This window comes from Triticum aestivum, chromosome 7B, assembly GCF_018294505.1.
Source record: "Triticum aestivum cultivar Chinese Spring chromosome 7B, IWGSC CS RefSeq v2.1, whole genome shotgun sequence".
In the NCBI taxonomy this organism is placed as follows: Eukaryota; Viridiplantae; Streptophyta; class Magnoliopsida; order Poales; family Poaceae; genus Triticum; species Triticum aestivum.
This window is the reverse complement of record NC_057813.1, coordinates 241,003,713-241,028,323: the sequence shown is the minus strand read 5'-3', so window position 1 is coordinate 241,028,323 and position 24,611 is coordinate 241,003,713. Positions and strand designations below refer to the sequence as shown.

At 49.3% G+C, this 24,611-nt stretch overlaps 2 protein-coding genes across 4 annotated transcripts; both read right to left on the bottom strand.

Annotated features, from left to right (window-relative positions):
* Positions 1-444: 444 nt before the first annotated feature.
* Positions 445-3,879, bottom strand: LOC123159206 (biotin synthase, mitochondrial). 2 transcript variants are annotated; one of them, XM_044577035.1, is made up of 6 exons: positions 3,512-3,879; positions 1,939-2,118; positions 1,673-1,779; positions 1,310-1,515; positions 1,058-1,197; positions 445-888 (listed from the first exon to the last, which is right to left on the bottom strand). In XM_044577035.1, exons 1-6 carry the CDS (start codon positions 3,713-3,715, stop codon positions 583-585), a joined length of 1,143 nt encoding a protein of 380 aa, XP_044432970.1. In that variant the 5' UTR covers positions 3,716-3,879; the 3' UTR covers positions 445-582. The 2 variants fall into 2 exon arrangements, with proteins under 2 accessions (XP_044432970.1, XP_044432971.1); XM_044577036.1 differs by lacking the exon at positions 3,512-3,879 and adding an exon at positions 2,548-2,574.
* A 14,900-nt stretch (positions 3,880-18,779) lies between these two features.
* LOC123160828 (PTI1-like tyrosine-protein kinase 3) lies at positions 18,780-23,130 on the bottom strand. 2 transcript variants are annotated; one of them, XM_044578661.1, is made up of 9 exons: positions 22,719-23,128; positions 22,485-22,616; positions 21,446-21,681; positions 21,219-21,345; positions 20,805-21,078; positions 20,271-20,403; positions 19,814-19,900; positions 19,186-19,377; positions 18,780-19,081 (listed from the first exon to the last, which is right to left on the bottom strand). In XM_044578661.1, exons 2-8 carry the CDS (start codon positions 22,570-22,572, stop codon positions 19,234-19,236), a joined length of 1,089 nt encoding a protein of 362 aa, XP_044434596.1. In that variant the 5' UTR covers positions 22,573-22,616; positions 22,719-23,128; the 3' UTR covers positions 18,780-19,081; positions 19,186-19,233. The 2 variants fall into 2 exon arrangements, with proteins under 2 accessions (XP_044434596.1, XP_044434597.1); XM_044578662.1 differs by lacking the exon at positions 18,780-19,081 and having other exon boundaries at positions 19,090-19,377; positions 22,719-23,130.
* Between the last annotated feature and the right edge of the window lie 1,481 nt (positions 23,131-24,611).

The window sequence follows — 24,611 nt, the reverse complement described above, 5'->3', positions numbered from 1 at the left end:
CATGAATGACTGGCTAGACTCGAATGTGTTCACTGCTGCGGCCCTCGTGGCTGCGTCGCCGGAGCAATGGTGAAATCGGCAATTTCCACGGCTCTGGACGCACGGCCGCAGCTATCTGGAACACTGGAAAGAACAGAACCATCGAGTTTTTCAAGACGCCACTCAACACGAAGATCGATTTTGTCGACGATCAAGCCAGACCGCCAGCTCCCTGCCTGTAGCTCTCAATGGTTGAAATGCTTGGAGAAAATGAGCCAGACACAGATCCTGACAGATATCCACCCCTATGGTGGTTTCTCTGTATTCTTCTTTTTCTTTTCTTTTTCCTTGTGTTACAAGGTCTGTACCCTCAACTATTTCCGTCTTCTAGGTCGCACCGTCAAGACTACATGTGCAGCGACCTGACTGAAAATAACATCGCACGGCAGCGTCCCAGGAACACGATGCAGAGAACCCCCTATTTTATTTCGATGAATCTGAAGTTACTACAAAATATCATGATCTCTACAGTACAAAGCTCTAGCTGGAGATAATGGTGCCAGTTTTGCACCGGATATGGTCTTGAGAATCTATAGCGGCATTTTACATCGAAGCGGCTTGCTCACATCTCTCCGTGGGTGCTGCTACCGTGGCCTCTTCATCGCCAAAGTTTGGAGCCTTGGGAATCAGGCCAAGGATCTTGAACATTGCCTGGTCCGCATCAAAGTCATTGTTCGCAGTTGTCAGGAGCTTTTCACCGGCGAAGATCGAGTTGGCCCCAGCGAGAAAGCAGAGAGCTTGTTCTGGCATGGAGAACCGTACTCGCCCTGCCGAAAGTCTCACCATTGCCTTTGGCATCACAATCCGAGCGCTGGCAATCATGCGGATCATTTCCCATATCTCTACAGGCTGGTATTGCGCATTAGTTAGCAAAAGCAATTATTACACACAAGTCAGCATATAATCTTAGCGTGAAAATGGTTATGTTCTTTATATTGTACACAATTGAAAATTGAGGTCCTGTTTTACGATAGCTTTTGACAACTTAACGTACAGAAAATAATCAACAGCAACATACCTTCTGATCCTGAAGAGGCGTGCCTTTGACAGCAATCAATGCATTGATAGGAACGCTCTCTGGGTGTGTTGGCAAAGTGGCCAGTGTATGCAACAGCCCTACACGGTCTTCCTCCGCCTCTCCAAGACCAATAATTCCACCTGCAAACAGGAAACAGTACATCAAGTTATTTCAATAATAAAGAGGCAAAGACACGTATATATAGGAATCACACAATGGAAGTTAACTTATCAGTGATTGAAGCACATTAACCTGAGCAGACGCTTATTCCAGCTTCACGGACGTGCTGAAGAGTCTGTAATCTATCATCGTACGATCTTGTAGAAATAATGTTGGGGTAATATTCCCTTGATGTATCTAGGTTATGATTATAAGCTGTAAGTCCAGCCTTCTTGAGTTCTTCAGCTTGTTGTTTCTCTAGCATACCCAGGGTGCAACAGACCTCCATGCCCATACCTCTGCACAAATATTTATCCAATGCATACTATCAACATATTAAAAATAGATATATGATAAAGAAAAATGCATTTTCCTAATATTTCCTCAAATGCTATGCATTGTGATCAAATATGTTATAGACAGTAATTCTATGATGTTAGCTTTTTTGATAAATACCTTATGTCCTTGACATATTCAAGAATCTGGTTGAAATTTGTTTTCCTGCCAATTGTCTCTCTCCATGCGGCTCCCATGCAAAACCGGGTGCTCCCAGCCTGCTTTGCCTAAGAGGTATATAGGTCAGAAGAAGGAACAGGACGTTTAAGAATCTATGTGGGCCAGCCAATGTTTCCATGAACGATAAACTGGAGTCTACAGTCACCTTAAGCCCCCCCCCCCCCCCCCCCCCCCAAAAAAAAAGGAAACCGTTACACGAACAGTACCTTTTTTGCTGCTTCTAGGACAGCATCTTTCTTCATTAATTTCTCGGCCTTCAATCCAGTACTGTATCTTGAAGACTGTGGGCAGTATGAACAATCTTCGCTGCACCCACCAGTCTTTATTGAAAGAAGTGTGCATTGCTGCACTTCTCTAAATTTATGGACATTCCTATGGACCTGAGCCTACAAAAGATGACGGTATTATCTGGTTAAATTTGAAGACAAGGTAACCAAGATTTTTTTTCCTTTTTACAAGGAACAAAGTTAATAAATCGAAATGACACTACAGGAAAAGGTGGTGAATGTGCTGAACAGAATACTGAATGAGTGGAGTGATCATCCTTTATGTCTCTTTTGTACATAACTGCATATAATCAAAACAGAGGCACCAAGGTTACCGATTCATGTGGTGCAAACAATGCTCACAAGCTGTGGCACACCAAGTTGATCAGAACTGTTACAGCTTTATATCAAATAAATAATATTACCTAACACCTTGACTTGTGCATTAGTCAGCTAAATTTGCTACTGACTGCCATCTACCATCAAATAGTGGGCAATTGAGGGTTTACAAATAAGATTTCCAAGTAGATAGCATATGACCTTTGGTACCTCATAATTCATAAACCCACTCCCACCACATAAATCGTCCTACAGGTGATACTTTTGACAGTCTTCAATCCCAAGCATCCAAATACCCTGAATGTAAAATCTTTGATGAAAATTTCCAGATTATACTCCCTAAATGTCCTTCAGTACAGTATACAGCTTACAGAGTAAATAAATAGATTATCCTTATGACAAAATTATCAACACGAACACCTTACATCTACGATCAATATGAACACGCCAATGAAAAGATAAAATTTCCTGAAGACAGAACTATCCTTAAGACAAAATTTTCCCAGGTAGACATTATGCATTATTCGATTTAAAATCTTCTCTGGGAATTAAGCTGTAGAATTCTGAAACTGGTAGATAATGAGAAAGAAAGTTGTCACCTACCACTGGCAACACCACACCATAACAAGGCCCCAAAAAACTTTATCAATGCTACTTAGTAATTTGCTTTGTGTCAATCGCCACTTTTAACTGTTTAGCCATCATGACCGAGAATATCTTCCTATGCTAGATGTCTTTTCTCAAAAAAAAAATATTAGATGTCAAGTACGAAATCCCACTCAACTTGACACCACTGTCAATGATGGGGAATCTCCACTACTGAAAGGCTCAAAAGTGAAAAGTAATACAGATAACGTGTGTACAGATATTTCATAATCCTGGTTTACCAATCAGAAAGAGTCACTCCACCATAGGCAATACCTCTGCGTGCACTCTCCAAGCTCCTCCAAGCAAACTAACCCCAAAATGGGCCACACTGTGACTCGCAACACGAATGTCTAAAGGAAAAGTAGCCTAACTGGAGTTGCTCATCTACCCGCCCCAGTTCAAAGGTCGCAAAGGAGCAACCTTGGCAGCAAATCTAGAGCCGAGAGCGCGAGACCGCTAGGAAATTGGGGACATTACCAACTTGGAACGGAACGCAGACGGAAAAGGGGGATGAGAGAGTATGTACCCCGTGGAAGAGGAGGTCGAGGAGCGGGGAGTCGTAGATGGCCTGGATCTCGGGACGGGTCCAGTCGTTCCTGGGCCCGTCCCGCACCGCCCGCTCTGCCTCCGCCGCGGCCGCCGATACCGATGAGAAGGGAGCGGCGCTAACGGCGGAGGCGAGGGGGGGCCGGACGCGGGAGCGGAGGCTGCGCGCGAGCAGCAGCATCATGGCCGGCTCGGCGAGCAGAGCTGGCCGGAACGGAGGCGCTGCTACACTAGGCGATACTGCCGAGGGAGTTGTGTTGGAAAGCGAGAGTGCGATTTTGCTCCTTTAGGCTGGTTGTAATAGGGAGTAATATACTAGTATCATGCATATGATACTAGCATAGTATCATATATTAGTATCATGTAGTACTCTATTTATTGCCATGCATGACATAAAATAGTATAGCATTTACTCCCTCCTTCCATCTATATAGGGCCTAATACGTTTTTCGAGGCTAACTTTGACCAAATGTTAGAGCAATAATATATGACATGCAACTCACACAAAGCATACGGCCGAATTCGTATGTGAAAGGAGCTTCCAATGATATAATTTTCACATTATATATCTCATGTACTATTAATCTTGTCAATAGTCAAAGACGGTCTTGAAAAATGCATTAGGCCCTATATAGATGGAAGGAGGGAGTAATATGATACGGTATCATGATATTATACTACACTCTCTCTTTCTTCATTTAATAATATGACACCTCATCAAAATTGTCTAGTTTGCATGCATGATACTATGATAATACCATTACAACCAGCCTTAGCTGTTCACCATGTTTCCGCGAGCATAGCGCATTCAGGGCCAGTTCTTTTCGGGAGACCGCTTATTCTGTTCTAGAAGCCCAGTCAAATTTACCTTTTTAGAAGCCTAGTAGTTAAGACTTGACTTGTAGGCTTCTAAAAAAAATTTGGTTGGGCTTCTAGAATAAGCTGGAGGCAGCTTATTCTGGAAGCTCAAAAAAGCTAGCAAAAAAACTAGCCCTTAAGCTATGACTAGCTTAAGAGCATCTCTCACACTTCCTCCCTAACCCTAGGGGGTTAGAGCAAACTTTTCTCTCAAAACTTCATCGGCAAGCCTGTGGATTCGCCTCGCCACTACATGCCGCTCTGGCGGCTTGTAGTGAGGAGAGGAATTTTGGTGCCTTCGCTCCGGTTAGTGGTTTAGGTTGCGACGCTTGGGCGAAAAACGACGCTTTTTCTTCAACTTTGTCTTGCAGGCTTCGATCCCCCTTGAGTTTGTCCGTCTGGACGTAGTTGAAGGAGCTTCGGCGTAGATTTCTGCCATCTTCTTGGGACGGTAAAGTTAGACTTTCTTGTCATGTGGCAAGATTTGGTGTCAGGTGCTTCAGATCTATGCAAGGGTTCGACGGCGGCGGCGGCGACTCCAGGGGGCTAGTCCTTAGGGGCACATGCATGAAGACTTCTCGGCTGTCATGGACAAGATCAACCCGGCTCGATAGGGAAGCGGTGACAGTGGCGCGGAGGCGGCTCATTCTGGCGGCAATAGTGTTCCTTTTGTTGTCTCGGAATCTCGATATAATTTTTATTATGTCTGAGATTCTTTGTACTTCTACTGAACTTTTATAATAGATTTGATCACTTTTGAAGAAAAGCATCTCCAATAAGTGACCCCTGTAATAGGGCCAAGAAAAAGTTTGTTGAAGCAAATTTTGCAACACCTGAAACATTTCCCAACACTAAAGACCTCCCACTACAATATATAACCTAATTATTTTGAAAGCATATTGCATAGATCAATTCAAACAAAACATCCAAATATTGCATAGATTTACCGAAAAAGGCTTTCGCCCCGCTTTATATTATAAAGCCAACCGCACAACAAGCATCCAACAAGGTCCAACACACAAACACACACACACACAGAGGTCCACAGGGACAAATAGTACAAGAAAGGGTCAATGCTGAGGGCACAACACAACAAGCCCTAACATCAAAACACACACGCCACAAACCAGAAAGCCGCCAGGCTGTCTAGTCAGGCTCAGGTGGAGGAGGCGGCAGCGGGGGAGCCACGCGGAGCGCCATCGAGCGGAGATTGGAGAGGAGGGCGGTGATGACGTCCCGGTCCTGGGGGCGGCTAAGCGGCCGCCAAAGCTGTAGGTAACCACACAATTTGAAGATTGCGTCAGTCGCATGACGGAGGGGCACCTTCTGAATAACAAGCTTATTTCGAATGTTCCAAAGCGTCCAAGTGAGAACCCCGACGCACAGCCATCTAATATGGCGGTAGCGAGCAGGGCAGGCGTTAAGCTCTACACCACTGTCCGCCAACCGTTTCGCGGAAGCAGGCCCAAAGGAACTGGGCAGAGTGGCACGAGAAAAAGATGTGGTTAGCATCCTCAATCGTGCCACAGATGGGGCACATCCCATCACCCGGGCCATTACGCTTGAGGGCCTCAACCCCAGAGGGGAGGCGTCCACGGATCCATTGCCACAGGAAGATCATGATCTTCAGCGGGAAGCGGATGTCCCAGATTAGGCTAAATGGCTCCGGGGCCGTCGAGGGCGCAATGGCGCCGTACAGGGACTTTGTGGAGAAACGTCCAGAGGGCTCGAGGCGCCAGGACAGAACATCCCGGTCCTCCGCCACGTCCATCGGTATAAGTGCGATGTCTTGGAAGAGGGAATCCCAGGCGGCCACCTCAAGGGGGCCAAAAGGGCGCCGGAAGGCGAGACGCCCTAAGTCAATAAGGGTCGTCTCGACAGAGACCCGAGGGTCAGCCGCAATGGCAAAAAATTCTGGGAAACGCGACGCCAGAGGGGCGTCCCCTAGCCAGCGGTCAAACCAAAACAAGGTCGAGGCTCCGGAGCCAACAGAGATGGATGTGCCGATGCGTAGTACGGGCAGAAGCTGGATCACGGACTGCCAGAACTGGGAACCACCCGTACGTTGGCAAAAGGCAAGAGGTTGGCCACGGAGGTACTTATTACGGATGATGGTGAGCCAGAGGCCTCCCTCCTCGTTGGCAATACGCCACAGCCATCGGGTCAGGAGGGCAATGTTCATGCGTCGGGAAGACAGGATCCCAAGGCCCCCCTGGTCTTTGGGCTTGCAGATGTCGAGCCAGCTCACCATATGGTACTTCTGCTTGTCGCCCTCGCTAGCCCAGAAGAACCTCGACTGGTATTTGGCCACCTCCTGGTGGAGGGTCTCATGCAGGTTGTAGAAGCTCATGAGAATCCAGAGAAGGCTAGAAAGCGAGGAGTTGATTAGGATCACCCTAGCCGCTTTCGACAGCCAGCGTCCCCTCCAGGGTTCAACCCTGCGCTGCATCCTAGTCACCGTCGGGCGAAGATCCGCGACGGTGAGTCTGGAGTCACTAATGGGCACCCCCAAGTAGGTAGTGGGGAAGGTGCCCAGGCGGCAGTTAAGCCGGTCCGCAATGGACAAAGCTTCGTCCGGGGAATAGCCGAGGACCATCACTTCGCTCTTGTCGAAGTTGATGGTGAGTCCTGACATCTGTTGGAAACATAGGAGGAGGAACTTCAGGTTGGCGATGTCGGACGCGGAGCCCTCCACCATGACAATAGTGTCGTCCGCATATTGGAGGAGGGAGACCCCTCCTTTGTCCACAAGGTGGGGGACGACGCCCCGGATATGGCCGCAGGCTTTGGCCTTATCCGGGATGACCGCAAGGCCATCGACAACTATGTTAAAGAGGAATGGGGAGAACGGGTCACCCTGGCGAACCCCACATAAGGTGGGGAAGTAGGGCCCGATCTCGCCGTTAATGTTGACCGTCGTCCGGCCGCAGGTGACGAGTTGCATAACCCGTGTCACCCAGCGGTCGTCGAAGCCTTTCCGAAGCAATACTTCCCGAAGGAAGGGCCAGTGGACCGTGTCGTAGGCCTTATGACAGTCGATCTTAAGGAACACTGCGCGGTGGTGCTTGGATCGAACTTCGTGGAGGACTTCGTGAAAGACCAACACCCCATCCAGAATAAATCGGCCTTGGGTGAAGGCGGATTGGTTGGGGTGGGTGACAGATTCCGCAAGAAGGGTCGCTGTCGGTGTCAAAACCGGCGGATCTCGGGTAGGGGGTCCCGAACTGTGCGTCTAGGCGGATGGTAACAGGAGACAAGGGACACGATGTTTTTACCCAGGTTTGGGCCCTCTCGATGGAGGTAAAACCCTACTCCTGCTTGATTGATATTGATGATATGGGTAGTACAAGAGTGGATCTACCACGAGATCAAGGAGGCTAAACCCTAGAAGCTAGCCTATGGTATGATTGTTGTAATGGTTGTCTTGTCCTACGGACTAAAACCCTCCGGTTTATATAGACAACGGAGAGGGCTAGGGTTATACAGAGTCGGTTACAATGGTAGGAGATCTACATATCCTTATCGCCAAGCTTGCCTTCCACGCCAAGGAAAGTCCCATCCGGACACGGGACGAAGTCTTCAATCTTGTATCTTCATAGTCTTGGAGTCCGGCTGACGATGATAGTCCGGCTGTCCGGACACCCCCTAGTCCAGGACTCCCTCGGTAGCCCCTGAACCAGGCTTCAATGACGATGAGTCCGGCGCGCATATTGTTCGGCATTGCAAGGCGGGTTCCTCCTCCGAATAATTCATAGAAGATTGTGAACACCAGGATAGTGTCCGGCTCTGCAAAATAATTTCCACATTCCACCGTAGAGAGAATAATATGTACACAAGTTCAATCTGCTGACGTGTTGTGTGGCATGACGTCATACCACCACCAAGCCTTTACTTGAATCGTTTTTTATTATACCACCTCAGCGCGTTTAGCGAAGCGGTTTCCTTGGCACGTCTTGTCGAAGCAGAGATCGTGTTCCCCTTATTTCGGGATTCCCATCAATACGGGCGTGGGTAACTCAACCGCGCCATTGATGGTGGCGCTTGGGAGATAAGCGAGTTTTACCAGGCCGGTGGGGACGCATAGTCTTCGTCCGCCTATATATAAGGGGATAAGGATCCACCTTTTCACCTACGCCTTCTTCCTCCTTTGCTTATCCATCTCTGCGCACTCGAGCTCCAGCGCCCAAGTCCGCACATCTCGTCTCAACCTCCTCCAGTCATGTCCGGAGCGGGAGGCAAGTGGTTGGCCTCCTCCGTTACGGAGGAGCACATCGCAAAGTTGCGCGGCGCCGGATACCTTTCCAGCGACATCGCGCACCGGCTGCCCGACGAGGGGCAGCTCATCCCCACCCCCAGGCCCCATGAGAGGGTCGTATTCCTTCCCCACTTCCTCCACGGACTGGGCTTCCCACTTCATCCCTTCGTCTGGGGGCTCATGTACTACTACGGCCTGGATTTCCACGATCTGGCGCCGAACTTCATCCTCAACATCTCGGCGTTTATCGTCGTGTGCGAGGCCTTTCTCTGCATCCGGCCCCACTTCGGCTTGTGGCTCAAGACCTTCAACGTCAAGCCGAAGGTAGTGAAGGGCGTCCAGGCGGAGCGCGGAGGTGCCATGGTGGGCAAGATGCCCAACGTCCTCTGGCTCGAGGGCGCCTTTGTGGAAACCATCAAAGGGTGGCAATCGGGGTGGTTCTATATCACCGAGCCGCGGGATTCTAAATGGGCAGCGGCCCCCGAGTTCAGATCTGGTGCCCCTATGCAGCTCACCTCCTGGAAAAAGAAGGGCTTGCTATGGGGCAGTTCGGAGGAGCTGACAGGACTCCAGTCCTGTCTCCAGACCTTGGTGAACAAGAAGCTTAGGCTTGTCAATGTGATCCAGGTCATGCTCGTCCGCCGGATTCTCCCCTGCCAACAGCGGGCCTTCACTTTGTGGGAGTTCGATCCGGCACAGCACCAGGCCTTGAGCGGGCTCTTCGACACGACGTACGAAGCTGCCTGGAGGGTGCTGTTCAAGGGCGGAGAAGCCCCCGCATCCGCGACGGAAGACCGCGGATTCAGCACCAAGCGCCCGGCCGGCGAGGTAAGCTTTGTTATCCTCTATGGGACACTTATTTTCTTTCATAGTTTGACTCTATGTGGGATTTTAAAAACTCCCAATGCCTTTGACAGGACTGGCAGAGGACGTCCGGACAGGTAGACTGTCCGGCTCCCCTTCCCGAAGACCCAGCGGACGCCCGTTTAACGGGGCTGCTGGTCCCGGCACTTTATGTGGTGCCGGAGAAGAAGGCCAAGAAGAAGGCCACGGGAACCCGAAGAAGTTCCCGGCGCCAGGTGATATCGGACTCATCGTCCGATGGCTCCGAGGTGGACTCCTCCCCCGAAGACGAGGAGGAGAAAGAGGACTCTCTCCCAGAGGAGGGAGAGAGGAAAAGGAAGGCTTCCCCAACGGGGGAGGCCGAAGGGTCCAAGAGGGGAAGGACCCTTCCCCGGACAGCTCCGCCAACGCCAACGTTGGCGACGAAGAGTGGCCCTCAAGGGCCAGGCCTCCGGCAAGATCGTAAGTATCCGGATTCCTGAATGATTTATAATTTATCTTTTGTGTCACATAGTGTCCTTCTAATGCCGCACACTGCCTGTAGTCCCGCCGATGATGATCTTCCCGCTTCATCAAGCGGGTCCTTGGCTCCGTCGGACGTGGATTCCATTCCGACCGCCTCCACCCCTCGTGATGCTGACGACGTCGAGGTGGGATCCCAGGAGGGGACCCATCAGGAGGAGGCTCTGGAGGTGCCGCAAGGCAGCCTCCCGGACTTTGCGCCGAACTCTATGCCGGAACCCGCAGTGGTTCCGGAGTCCGGCAGGCGGCCCCTTCGTAAGAAGGGCAAGACCGTGACGCCGGCAGCCTCCGTCCAACCGGAGGCGCTGGACAACTTGTTGGAGGCGCTTAACGGCGCTTCCATCGAGGAAGAACACCGCACTATCATGAGTGCGGTGATTCAGAAGGTTTAGCTCGCCAAGAGCGGGCTGACCGAAGCCTGCAGTAGCCTTCTAACAGGCTTTGAGGTAAGAAGTTTAAAATATGTAATGTAATACCGCATAGACAGTAGCCGCTGATGCTCGGTTCGGTGTTCGGAAAGAAAAACCGGACTAAGGATCTAAAAAAGATATACGCAGGAGTGCTAAAAATTATGTCAATATGGGTTTGCAGGCTGCGCTGCTGACCTCTGCCGCACTGACTGCGGAGGTCGGTGCTTTGAAGCAGGACCTCGAGCGGTCCGAGCAAGAGCTCGGCCTTGCCAAGAAGCAGCTCGAGGACAAAGAAGGTGAGTAACACCACTTTAAAATTTGTACCTTACAGAAAAGGATTTTGGTTACGATAGAAATAACAAGGATAACGTGGGTACTGCAGGGGCCACGAACGAGGTGGCGACCCTGAAGGAGGCCGTGTCCGCGGCCGAACGCCATGCGGCCGCGGAACGAGCGGAGCAAGAGAAGCAGGAGGCGCGGGTGGCGGAGGTGCGGCAAGAGCTCCAGGCTCTCGTGGAAAAGCATGAGAGTTTGGAGCGCGACTCGAAGACTCGAGAGTCCGAGCTTGCCTCGGCTCTTGAAAGTGCCAAAGCCGCTAAGGCCGAGGCCCGTAAGGCCCTCCAGGAGATTGAGGATGTGAAGAAAATAGCGGCGGGTAAGGCATTTTTCATGCAAAGCAAGCATGTTAATGTAAATTACCTGTTACTTACCCGAATTCGGAGCTCTCCAGGGGCGTTTGTAGATCTGCCTCGCAGTGTGTCTGATGCCGCCGCATTCTACCGAGCCGAGGAGGGGAGCTCAACGGAGAAGGTCTTCTGGTCTCAGTACGCTGAGGCCGGACATCCGGTGCCCCCTAGCGACCAGCTGAAGCAGCTGGTCGAGCTCCACAAGGTAGCCGAGCAGGCCATGAAGGGCCTCATAGTCCGGCTGTGGCCTGGAGAGGCCATGCCTGGGAGCTACTTCGGCCTCGTGCGGCGGCTGGTGGATGCGTGCCCCTGGGTGGAAGTCATCAAGCGCTCCGCCTGCATTGAAGGTGCCCGTCGGGCCCTTGCCTGCGCAAAGGTGCATTGGGGCCGGCTGGATGCGGAGAGGCTTATCACTGACGCGCCGCCAGCGGGCAAGGAGTATCGTACGCCCGAGATGTACTATAAGACTGTCCTGAAGGGTGCCCGCAAGATTGCGGATGAGTGCCCCAGAGATGTAATTATTGAGTAAACTCGCAATGTGTTATCCTGTGCGCTGAAAACTTTGTTCATATGCGCTAAGCAACGCTTATTGATTTAAAATATTACCTTCTGTGCGGCCGTTTATTAAATCTGAGAGATGGCAAGTCGTCGGCTTCAGCCCCCATGCCACGAGTGCTGGGGTGTTCGGGATAAACTTGAGCACTTTTGTTCCCATTTTTGGGTCCATCTAGGGAGGCGCTCAACACAACGAACAAGGCAACCGGACTTATAATGCTTGAACACTCTCACTTAGCCATAGAATTCTATAATTTTAAATTTCGGCGAAGCCCCTAGTATTCGGAAGACCGAGTTCGGGGCGCTATCCACGCCTAGGCCGGACACAGCCGGTTCCTCGCTCGAAGCGGCATAAGTCTTTAGGGACTCGAAAAGACCTCTCGAACAGCGACCAGTCTCTCGCCTTATCATGACAGTCAGTTTTAGCTTTCTCCACTGAGGCGCTCGCCCAGCTCAACCGGGGCGCAATCGCAGTGGTTCTCCCAGTGCTACCTTAGCCGACAGAATGGAACGTAAGGTACCAAAACATGGGAGTCGGGCAAACCCAACTATTGACCCAAGACATGATTCGGAGCCGATGCATATAATGCTATAAGTTCGGGGTGCCGCACTTGTGAAAGTGTTCGGACTTATTACACCATAATGCGGGGAACACAAGCCCCTGGTGTATTCTGCCGTACCAAAATGTACGGGTGCAAGATGTCATTAATGAACATATATGTAAAAAAGAAAATGCAATTATAAACAAAGAGTGATGCATTGTTTACTCAAGAGATTCTGCCATGAGTGCAGAACGATACAAATAGTGCGGTAAGCAAGGGTTGGACTATTAGAAGTGTCTCCCTCCAGGGGTAGGCTGCGGAATGGTGTATTTAACAAATTTAATGCTCGTAATGGAGACCACCTGAGTGTTCGGCGTAGCCTTTGTCCTTCCCTGGCTGTTGCATCGTGAGTTCGGCAAATCTACTGCCGGACAGGGCCTCTGATGAGCGGAGTCCTGTGGAGAAAAAAGAAGAAAAAGAGTGACACACTTGGGAGCCCCTGGTGTGGTTAAGCCGCACTCTGGGCCTTTCGTGGTCGTGCCCCTCCCCCTATGCCCATGGTATCTCTAGGGCGTAATGATGTACGTGAAGAGCTGGTCTTGCAATCATGCAAGGGCTGGGGTTGGGGCCGCATTGCTACGCGTGCTTGGAATGTGCCAGGTGGTCTTGGTTGATGTTACTCCGGGCGCGTTTGGCCATGTCCGGTCGTTTAACGGCCGGACTCGAAAATTGCCTTAAGAGGCTGCTCTGTACTTTTGCCGTGAGAGCCGCTGTGTGTTCCTCCGTCCGGAGGGAGCGTTCAATATTTCCGTTGACCGTGATGACTCCACGAGGGCCTGGCATCTTGAGCTTGAGGTATGCATAATGCGGCACCGCGTTGAACTTTGCAAATGCGGTTCGTCCGAGCAGAGCGTGATAGCCACTGCGGAACGGGACTATGTCGAAGATTAACTCCTCGCTTCGGAAGTTATCCGGGGATCCAAAGACCACTTCCAGTGTGACTGAGCCTGTACAATTGGCCTCCTGGTATGACGCCTTTGAAGGTCGTCTTTGTAGGTTTAATCCTTGAGGGGTCTATGCCCATCTTGCGCACTGTATCCTGATAAAGCAGGTTCAGGCTGCTGCCGCCGTCCATCAGGACTCTAGTGAGGTGAAATCCATCGACGATTGGGTCTAAAACCAATGCGGCGAATCCCACCATGACGGATACTGGTAGGGTGGTCCCTTCGATCGAAAGTGATCGGGCAAGAGGACCATGGATTGAACTTCGGGGCGACTGGCTCCATCGCATATACGTCCCTAAGTGCACGCTTCCGCTCCCTCTTGGGTATATGGGTTGCGTATATCATGTTTAGTGTCCGCACTTGTGGGGGAAAACCCTTCTGTCCTCTACTGTTCGGCGGCCGGGTCTCTTCCTCGTCGTCGCTGTGCAGCCCCTTGTCATTGTTTTCGGCAATTAACTTGCCTGCCTGCTTGAATACCCAACAATCTCTGTTGGTGTGATTAGCTGGCTTTTCGGGGGTGCCATGTATCTGGCAAGAGCGGTCGAGTATTCGGTCCAAATTGGACGGACCCGGAGTAGTTCTTTTGAATGGCTTCTTCCGCTGACCGGGTTTAGAGCCTCTGAATCTGGCGTTGACTGGCGTATCCTCGTTGTTATCGCCGTTAACGCGGCGTTTGTTTTTGTTTCGACGCGACCTGCCATTGTGGTCCTTAGTATCCGGACTGCCAGCATTTTTGCTGAGGTTGTTGCTGCGAGCTAGCCAGCTGTCCTCTCCCGCACAGAAGCGGGTCATGAGTGATGTGAGGGCTGCCATGGATTTCGGCTTTTCCTGCCCTAGCTGCCGGGCCAGCCACTCGTCGCGGATGTTGTGTTTGAAGGCTGCGAGGGCCTCTGCATCCGGACAGTCGACGATTTGATTTTTCTTTGTTAAGAACCGTGTCCAGAACTGTCTGGCCGATTCGTCTGGCTGCTGAATGATGTGGCTTAGGTCATCGGCGTCTGGTGGTCGCACATATGTGCCCTGGAAGTTGTCGAGGAATGCGGCTTCCAGGTCCTCCCAGCACCCAATTGACTCTGCGGGCAAGCTGTTAAGCCAATGCCGAGCTGGTCCTTTAAGCTTGAGTGGGAGATACTTGATGGCGTGGAGATCGTCGCCGCGGGCCATATGGATATGAAGGAGATAATCTTCGATCCAAACCGCAGGCTCTGTTGTGCCATCGTAGGATTCAATGTTCACGGGTTTGAACCCTTCAGGGATTTGATGATCCATAACTTCCTCTGTCAAGCATAGTGGGTGTGCGGCGCCTCTATATTGAGCAATATCACGACGTAGCTCGAGAGAGCATTGTCTGCTGTGTTCGGCCCGGCCGGAGTTGCTGTATCCGGCGCGACGGTAGTCGTCGTGGGTCGTGGGGCGCCCACGTGATCCGTAGATAGATCTGGATTGTCTTGCCTTGTCCTCCAATATATCCCGCAAGTCCGGCGCATTCCCTCGTGGCTTCGTACTTTTTGAGCGGTGCCGGGGTACGGTCCTGATGGAGGGCCTAGATGCCTCTCTATCACGACCACGGGGTGGTCGGTCTTCCGTATTGTGCGCTGGTGATGAAGGTTTGTATGCTTCCTCCTCTAGTCGGGGGAGCAACTTGCATTTTGGGTAGCTCTTGGAGGGGCGTTCGAGTTCATATTCTTCGGCCGCGAGGACCTCGGTCCATCTGTCGGCCAGCAGGTCTTGATCAGCTTGAAGCTGTTGCTGCTTTTTCTTTAGGCTATTTGCCGTGGCGATAAGCCTGCGCTCTTGTTCGACGGGATCCTCTGGCACGACGAATTCGTCGTCGTTGAGGCTTGCCTTGTCTCCGGAGGGAGGCATGTAGTCCTCATCCTCCTCGTCTGCCACTCTCTCTCGAGGGCTGGCTTCCCCGTCCTCCTGTGCTGAATCTGGCTGGAGGGGGTTGTCTTCGGCACTCTCTGGGGTGTTATTATCTCCGGTGTCGGAATCTCCATTCTTACTGTGGCGGGATTTAGAGCGGCGCCACTAACGTCGGCGCTTGGGCTGTTTCTTAGAAGAATCCGCCTCCGCTGCTTCTTTGCCGTCCCCATCCTTTGGGGTATCCACCATGTATATGTCGTATGACAAGGTGGTCTTCCAGTGCCCTGTAGGCGCTGGTTCTTGATCGTCTCCGGCATCGTTGTCCATACCGTCGATGTCTTCGGAGTCGTAGTCTAGCATGTCGGTTAGGTCGTCGACAGTGGCTACAAAGTGGGTGGTGGGTGGGTTTTGAATTTCTTCGTCGTCCGCATCCCAACCATCCTGACCGCAGTCCGGCCAGGGTTCTCCTGATAACGAGAGATGCTTTAGCGAATTTAGGATGTCGCCAAAGGGTGAGTGCTGAAAGATGTCCGCGGTGGTGAACTCCATGATCGGCGCCCAATCGGATTCGATTGGCAGGGGCGCAGGAGGTTCGGAGTCCGGCAAGGAGTCCGGCGCCTCGGAGTCACGAGCTTTATAAGGGACAAGGTCAGTATTCGGCTCCATCGCCGTGAAGTTGCAGCTCCCGAGGCGGTGTCCAGCCACCCGTCCTCGGTCTGCGCGGCCTGCTCCGAACTATGGGTCAGAGCGGACTCGTGTGCGGCCTCCAGGGCACTGTTCGGCGACAGAGCTAAATCATGCCCATCGTGACAGCGCGGCACGCTCGGCTGTGGCCCGAATCCGTCGAAGATCAAGTCTCCGCGGATGTCGGCCGTGAAGTTTAGGCTTCGAAACCTGACCTGATGGCCAGGGGCGTAGCTTTCGATCTGCTCCAGATGGCCAAGTTAATTGGCCTGCAGTGCAAAGCCGCCGAACACGAAGATCTGTCCGGGGAGAAAAGCCTCACCTTGGACGGCGTTGTTGTTGATTGAAGAAGCCATCAAGCCTATCGGTGACGACACAGAGGAACTCTCAATGAAAGCACCAATGTCGGTGTCAAAACCGGCGGATCTTGGGTAGGGGGTCCCGAACTGTGCGTCTAGGCGGATGGTAACATGAGACAAGGGACACGATGTTTTTACCCAGGTTCGGGCCCTCTCGATGGAGGTAAAACCCTACTCCTGCTTGATTGATATTGATGATATGGGTAGTACAAGAGTGGATCTACCACGAGATCAAGGAGGCTAAACCCTAGAAGCTAGCCTATGGTATGATTGTTGTAATGGTTGTCTTGTCCTACGGACTAAAACCCTCCGCTTTATATAGACACCGGAGAGGGCTAGGGTTACACAGAGTCGGTTATAATGGTAGGAGATCTACATATTCGTATCGCCAAGCTTGCCTTCCACGCCAAGGAAAGTCCCATCCGGACACGGGACGAAGTCTTCAATCTTGTATCTTCATAGTCTTGGAGTCCGGCTGACGATGATAGTCCGGCTGTCCGGATACCCCCTAGTCCAGGACTCCCTCAGTCGCCCTATTGGCGTACCCTTTGGCCAGGATCCTGAAGATCACGTTAATCACGTTGATCGGGTGGAACTGGCGGATGTCTGAGGCCCCAGGAACCTTTGGGATGAGGGTAATGATCCCATAGTTCAGGTGCCCAAGGTCCATGGTCCCAGAGAAGAACTCGTCAAAGAGGGCCATGACCTCCGGTTTGATGGTTTGTTAAACGCTAAACATAAAACTTCACCATAGTACTTGTTCAAACATAAAATGTCACTACTACTCTACTCGCCTGACACATAGTTGGTGTCGACCGAGTCCCAATATGCCAGGATCTCCTCTTGATCGGAGGTGAACTCCTCCTCCTTTGACGAAAGGTTGATCACCGGTGATGGAACAACCTCGTCTTGTTTTTTCATCGTCTTCCTCTTCTCGTGGTCTCGCTTCCAGAAGAACTCGGTCTCGTGCTGGACATATTGTGAGTTCTCCCACGCAAACATCGTCATGGCCTCTGCATTGCTCTTTTTCTTCTTCTCCTCATAGACCGGCATAATGGTCACTGGCAGACCGATGAACTCCGCATCTTCTCGGGTTGCGATCTATGAGAAGTTGAGCTCCTCTCGCGGCCAGCCGAGCCGCCAAGCGGCGATCTCGTAGGCTCGCGTTGTGATGTCTGCCGTCTTGAACATGTCGAGCCAGTAGCGACGATTGTCGCATTGGAACTCAACGTCTAAGTGGCCAGAGCCACGCGCCTGCGCCCTCTTCAAGCCGGTGTTGCTCTTGGACTTGAGTTTCAATGGTATTGCGGCGACGCAGGTATGGCGACGATGCGGCGATGAGGATGAGGACAAGACGATAGTGGCACAGAGGTGGGTCGGCGTCAAGTGGGGATGGGTGGTTTCGGGTGGCGGCCGAATTGAGTGCCGCTGCGGCCGTGGTGCAGAGGTGGTACCGTGAAATAGGGTTGCATGGGCGGATTCGATCGGCGCGGCGGGCGGCGACCAAGGGGGGCAGATCCGATGGCGAATGCGGCGTGCAGTGGGGTGCGGATTCAGCCGATTTGGTGGCGGCAACGGCGCGATGGTGGTGCGGTTGCAAATTTGTTTTACTCCAACCACCCAGATGTTGCATATTTGTAACACATGGTGCCCTATTTTGGTTGTGCTACAAATTAAAAGTAATCTATTTGCATATAGGGCAAAGCACTTTTTTGGCCCCAAAAGTGGTTGTGCCTTATTATTGGGCACCTATTACAGATGTTGGGGCATCATTACTTTTGTAAAGGATACTGGAGTGTCCGCCTCCCGGACATCTCCGCGGGCGAGATTCTCCTTTGCCCCGTCCATTGCGCGGTGGCGTGCCGCAGGGCATCTCGTGGGCTCTTCGTGTCGTACGATCTGCCCGAACAACGCACACCCAGGCGACCCGTCTCAGAAGCCACCATCACGGGGCGATTTTGGCCGCGCTCACGTGCGGCGTCTTGCGCATTGTCCCGCGCGCGAAGGAGAGGTAAGACCCGCCTGTCGGGATCCTCACCCCACGCCGGGCTGGTTCGGTTGCGACATGAGGGGGATGTGTTGCGCTCGCGGGCGCGCGGGGCTCCCTCTGTCGGGTTGGTTCGCTCGCGCCAGCCAGACCCACCCTCGTGATTTTATTTCCATGCGCACTCGACACATACTCTAGTGCGCGGATGATGCGCCAGGCAGAGTATATGTTAGCAACATGGAGCATATGTTGCATGTGCGTGAAGTACAAGTTGCACTTCATGAGGAGTACAAATTGCACCAGAGTACATGTTTCACTTTCACGGCGTCTGAAGTACATGTTGCGTCGCGACAGATCGTCTACGTTTACAATCCATCAGGTTGGGTCATGCAGGAATTGAAAATACCATGAACAGGCAAAAAGAACTGTATGGCAGGCAAGTACAAATTACCAGACCTAAACAACACCAGCCGTGAGCATAGTGCGGGCCTATTCAAGGCCTGAAGGAAGTACAGTGTTTTGGAAACAAAACCTAGTAATATTAAAATTTAACAAATTTCTCACCAAGAAAATTTTCTGACTACTAAGACTTATTTTTTGCGGGGATTCTGAATACTAAGACTAGTTATTATAAGTGAACATAGGCAAGAAAAGCTTACTGAAGTGAACATTCCATGGGCAGAGAATCTAAACTCTATTAAAAAAACTCAACAAACATGCATTAGCACTTGTGGCATTTTAATCTATAAACACTAGAATACAAACTCAAAGAATTAAGGCATTATTAACCACTGAGATCGAAGTATGAGCAACCCAATTACAAGGTGAAAGGAAGCATCAGCTACTGCCTGAAGAACACATAACACAGAAAAAAGAATACAGGTATAGGAGTGAAAAGGACACAAAAAAAAAAACAATTAACTGCAGTAGTCCTCGATGACCACAAGAAATATGGGCAAGCAGTACCTGCCAGGGCAACCTACAGGGTGATCCATAAGAATGTGTTATTTTATTTCTCTAAGATATACAACCTGATCAAGACAACATATAGACAGGTGGCAAAGTTGCATCAAAATGACGCACCGAGGAAAATTGGTAGCACTTTACATGAACCTCGCATTGCACATGTTGTCAAGTATCTGAAGGCGTGTCTGGAGCTCCCGGTTGCTGCTGAGGTTTATTAATAATAAGGGGCGACAATGCTTTGACTACAATGCTCATGCTAGGTCTAAACTCAGACTCGTATTGCACACAGAGCGCTGCCACCGCCGCGAGCTGCACAGATAGTAAATAAAACATTGATATGTTAGAATTTCACAATTCTAGTTCAAGCAATGCGGATTTTCCCTAACAATTCATGGCAACTTGAAGATTGCATCAAAGCTAAGAAATCAGAAATGTCCACCCATTCCTCAAAGAAAGAAAAACTAGAGCTCGCAATGCAGTTTTTCCCTAGCACAAAGCTGAAGAATATTTGAGCAAAGTTGAGAAATGTCCATCCACTTCCTAAATAAAAACCATCTTTGGATATATTAAGCATGTACATAGTGTTGTTCTCATCAGGCCGCAGCCACTTTGAGTGGCTTTGTAATTGTTGGCCATCTATAGCTTCCTTTTTAGCACAAAATGATACACATATAGATGTGTACAAAAATGGTGCTTCACAAGCGCATATCAGCATATGCGTTAGGGAGGAGAGAGGAAGGTATACCTTGGCAACTCCTTTTGGAGGGTACTCTCCGTTTAATCTTGGATCAACACATTGTTTTACCTTGTCCTCACCAAGCCTTGGTGTTGCCTGGTTATAAATTACACGAAACATTGTAAAAACTTTACTGACGTGCCAAACAACAAAGTTATCCAGATATGTGCAGAACTGCTTACACATAATCCAGAACAAATATGTTATATGGAATTATAGAAGCATGCATTATTGCATCTAGTGCCAGAAAACACAAGGGGGTTGAAGTTGAGCATAAATATATTACAGCTTATGTCCTGTGAGAATGGGGCTGTTAGCCTCAACCTTATTGAGTCTATTATTATTGCCTCTATAAATCGACCTCCATCAGGACAACACCACAGACAAAGAAATGACAGCTCTTCCCCTTTGAGGGCAGAATCTTGTTGAATAATAGGGTGAACAGAAGAAGTGAATGCATACATACCCAGGTAACAAGACTCTGCTGTCCCCTTGGCATCGTGTGATCTACTGGTTTCCTTCCAGTTAGGAGCTCCAAAAGAACAACCCCAAAGCTATACACGTCACTTTTTTGTGTCAGTTGGCCAGTCATGGCATACCTGCATGGCATAGGACACCGCTTATGTGTTGGAATCAGGTGATTACTATAGTTTGCCATATCTATTCAGTACCTAAATATTAAATATTAAGTGTTAAAGAAACTTCAGTTGCAAAACACAAAACTGAAGTTCACTAGAATTCTTTCTTAGGCTTTGTTCGGTTAATCCTCTCCCCAAGAGGATTGGAGGGGATTGGCAAGGATTGGTTCATATTTTGACATAGAAGAGGTTTAAATCCTCCTCAAACCCCTTCAATCCACTCGGATTTACACGCAACCGAACAAGGCCTTACTGTGATGATTTGGTGAAACCCCCAACAGATTATTACTCAGGACCACAATCAAAAATATATTATACAGAACTAGGGAAAATATTTCAGATATATAAGTCAAAATAATTACTCGGGAGCATGATATCCAAAGGTTCCAAGCACACGAGTAGAATGTAGACGAGCAGCCATATCTGGCGATTGATTTGAAAGGTTGAAATCTGCAATTTTAGCTTTGTAGTCCTCAAACAAAAGTACATTGCTCGACCGTATGTCCCGATGGACTACAGAAGGCTGGACCTTCTCGTGAAGATACTCAAGCCCTTTTGCAGCATCAACAGCAATGTTGATCCTTTGCATCCAGTCAAGTGCTGGGCCAGGCTGTGCACCAGCAACACCCTTTCTCCCTGTTGAAAGAGCAAAATTTCAAAAAGAATATGCACGATGTTATATACGTGTAGCTTTGATGGCAGGATGCACGGAATCGACATACATAAAACCTTGAATTAGCTTTATGATAACTCTTATGTGTCTGCTAGATAAGTACCATGCAAAATATCATGTAGAGAACCCATAGTAGCAAATTCGTAGGCCAGTAAGCGTTGATCTCCTTCCAGACAGTACCCAAGCATGTCAACAAAATGCTCATGTTTTAATCTAGAAATAACGGAGACCTATAACCAAAGAAGGAAAAGGCCCATAACAATTGGTCAATAAAATTTGTAGATAACTTATAATTACATTTGCAGATAGCTATATACCCAGCAACCATACCTGCGCTATAAATTCATTGTCAGGCTCAGGGTCTGCTGAAGTATCAAGCTTTTTCACAGCCACATGTGTCCCGTTCTCTAGAACAGCATAATACACTCTTCCATACGAACCCTCACCAACCAAAGCTTTTGACCCAAAATCATCCGTCTTTTCTTTCAGTTCATCAAATGACAATTCAGGTACTTCAATGGAGGGAGGTGCTTTTCCATGATCACCAATTTGAGTAAAACCATTACCTGAAACCCATATGTTAAAATGGATATGGTGCCAGCAGCAGAAACACAGAATGCAGAGACACAGAGAGATATTATGCAGAATGCGCTGATATATTATCACCTACGCTTGACAAAAAGATATATGATATCACCTACTCCTTCCTTCCATAACTATCATGAACTACTGGATAACTGAACTTTGCAATAGTTCAACTGAATAACTGAATCAGCAAAAACCATCAGCTGATCAATGCCGTTCAACTGTACCAGACAAGTTTCCTCGAAGACCTTGCATAATAGACTGTCATGTTAGTCACCAAAAAAGACAGTCTAATTGGTAGTTACAGATAGCCACGGAGGAAGGAACTTCAAGCTTGACGTTGATGACTGAATAATTGTATTAGTTAGACTAGTCTAGACCATGTGACAGTACAGCTTGCCTGTTTCAGTCAACTATCTGCTAGATACAGCTAGCAATGCATGTACCCAACAAAGTTGTGTATCGCTATTATACGTACTATAAAATAAAAAAACTTGTTTTCCATCATAATGGTAGGAGGGAAATCAATAACCCCAAAACCGATTGCAAGTGAGACAAGTATGCCCAAAGCTCTATAAGCTAGCAGGGGTGAATTACTCGCGCAGTCCCTTGGTATCAATTCCTAATAGTACAAACTGCTGGAGTATTTGCATTAGTCCTTTATAAGAAATGACAACTGAACATGTACAAGTGTGGAAGCATGATGTGTCAGTCAGTCAGAAACTCATTTATACGTTCAGACTCGCGAAGCAGGGCATGCTCTTCCAGTAAAGAACAGACGTACCATTTGCCCTTTCAGGACTGCTGGGAAACTCATCCCCGTTTTCCTGATACGGTGTGTCAACATGTGCGCAGCAAAACCACCGCCGCATAATGACCAGCCGATCGACTTTCTCCTTTTGCTCACTTCTTGCCCCTGACTCAAGCGAAACCAGATTTGACATTAGCACAAACGGTCAGGCCCATACACGGCGGAGGCATACACAGTAACACAGATGACGGAGTCAGGAAGCCTCACCTTTGCTGCGCGCGGCGGCGCGAAGCAAGAATCAGACGGAGGATGGGGGCGCAGATGGTCTTGGGGGAGGAAGAGACCCTGATCAGCGGAGCTACCTGCCTATCTGGGACGGCGGCGATGAGGGAAAGGGAATGGGACGGGGAAGGGAAGAGAAGCGGGACGGGACGGGGGAGGTGGTGGCGATGATGATGGCAAGGGAGTACTGGCTTGGATTTCAAGCCAAAACGAGCTTTCCCTCTGTAATCCTCCTGTCGTCGGTCGCCGCCGATTTTATTCCAGCTCGGCTCCTCCTGCTTTCCAGCTCGCCGCCGTCCGGATTGATTTTGCCTAACGTGTTTGGTGATGATCATTTAATTGATTTAACTGGCTCATCATTGCTGTCGACTGATTGTCTCGGCTTTGGATTTGGTTTCGTGGCGGTTGGCGGTGATTCTGCACTTGGCCAGATACCACTAGTGTACAGCCAGCTCCCAGACAAAATTTCGGTGTTCTTGTTGGGGGTAGGAATCAAATAATGGGATCGCCGTCCTTTGGCAACACAGTCATCTAACTGAATTAGTCACAACCCACATCATCATAAAAGATATTATCAACGCCCCAAATTACTTATCTTAAATTTATCTAGATACTAGTGTTAGATATATCCGTATCTAGACAAATTTAAGACAAGTAATTAGAACGGAGCGAGTATTCATTAAACCAATAACTACAATTTATGATCACAAGATTTAGACCATCTTCCACATTGGATGGATAAAAATATTATTTAAAAAATCAATTCTTATATCCTATAAGAATATATTCTTGATCCATGAGAGTATTCTTCTATATATTTTTTAATTTAAGTGTAGTCTTGTTCTGCTTACTCTCGCAAAAGAAAGTCTTGTTCTGCGTAGAGAGCAGATAGATCTAGGAAGATAACCATGAGACCTAAATATGGATAGCTATTAAGAGATACTCCCTCCGTCCTTTGAAGAGTGTACTTCCAACTTTGTTGGAAAGTCAAACCTTTTTATGTTTGACCGTATTTATACAATAATGCACCAACATTTATGCCATCAAATTAATAGCATTAGATTCATGATAAAATATATTTTCATCATATACCTATTTGGTTTCATAAACATTGATATATTTTTGCACAAACTCGGTCAAACATTGAGATAGTTTGACCCTTCAATAAAGTTGGAAATACACTCTTTAAAGGACGGAGGGAGTAATTACTTGCCATGTTAAACGTCGGGTCTTTAGATTGACATATTTTGACGGCCGAGATCAACATCTTTGGTGATAAACACATGAGTGGAGGGTGGATTTGGTTCTCCACTCTTTGTGCTTTTATAGGGTATATGATGGCTGAGATTAGTCAGGTGTTTTAGTGCTATAAACACGTTTGGTGCTAAACACGAGAGCGACATGGATAGTAGAATCAGGGATAATGTATGGGTAGGGTGGATTTGGTTCTCCGCTCTGATTTTATAGGGGTATATAGTAGAAGATATCAAGACACGATATTGTCCATCTCATCACATAACATCGCCTGCGTAGCTCTAGAGGACCACGTCACGGGCGACCTAGCTGCCACCCCTGTTCCTCTCCTCCACCACTCTAGTCTCCTCACTGTTGTCGGATTAGACCGATGGACAACGCCCGTTTTGATATGTGATGTTTGCAGGGTGAGTTCCCTCCCATGGAGTCACGTTGCGGCCCCGACCGACGTAAACCGCTTGGGAGTAGTGTTGTAGGTGGTGGCTTACCTTGTCGTCGTGATAGGGGAGTCCGACGCGGCTAGCAACCCATAGCCCGGCTGGATTGATGGGAGTCAAGCAGAGAGTGGTGGATAGACTATTAAAACTAGAGGTCTAGTCCATTTGTATATTGAACCTAGATTTT

Bases quoted from the DNA above. Each gene is read 5' to 3' on its own strand.
- LOC123159206 (XM_044577035.1), bottom strand. From the start codon at position 3,715: ATGATGCTGCTGCTCGCGCGCAGCCTCCGCTCCCGCGTCCGGCCCCCC. The intron at 2,119-3,511 runs GTACATACTCTC...CATCTTTTGTAG, and splicing joins TCGACCTCCTCTTCCACGGG to GCTCAGGTCCATAGGAATGT. The intron at 1,198-1,309 runs GTTAATGTGCTT...TCCTGTTTGCAG, and splicing joins TGGAATAAGCGTCTGCTCAG to GTGGAATTATTGGTCTTGGA.
- LOC123160828 (XM_044578662.1), bottom strand. From the start codon at position 22,572: ATGCGGCGGTGGTTTTGCTGCGCACATGTTGACACACCGTATCAGGAA. The intron at 21,079-21,218 runs GTACTTATCTAG...CTCTTTCAACAG, and splicing joins TCTACATGATATTTTGCATG to GGAGAAAGGGTGTTGCTGGT. The intron at 20,404-20,804 runs GTAATTATTTTG...TATGCCATGCAG, and splicing joins TTTGGATATCATGCTCCCGA to GTATGCCATGACTGGCCAAC.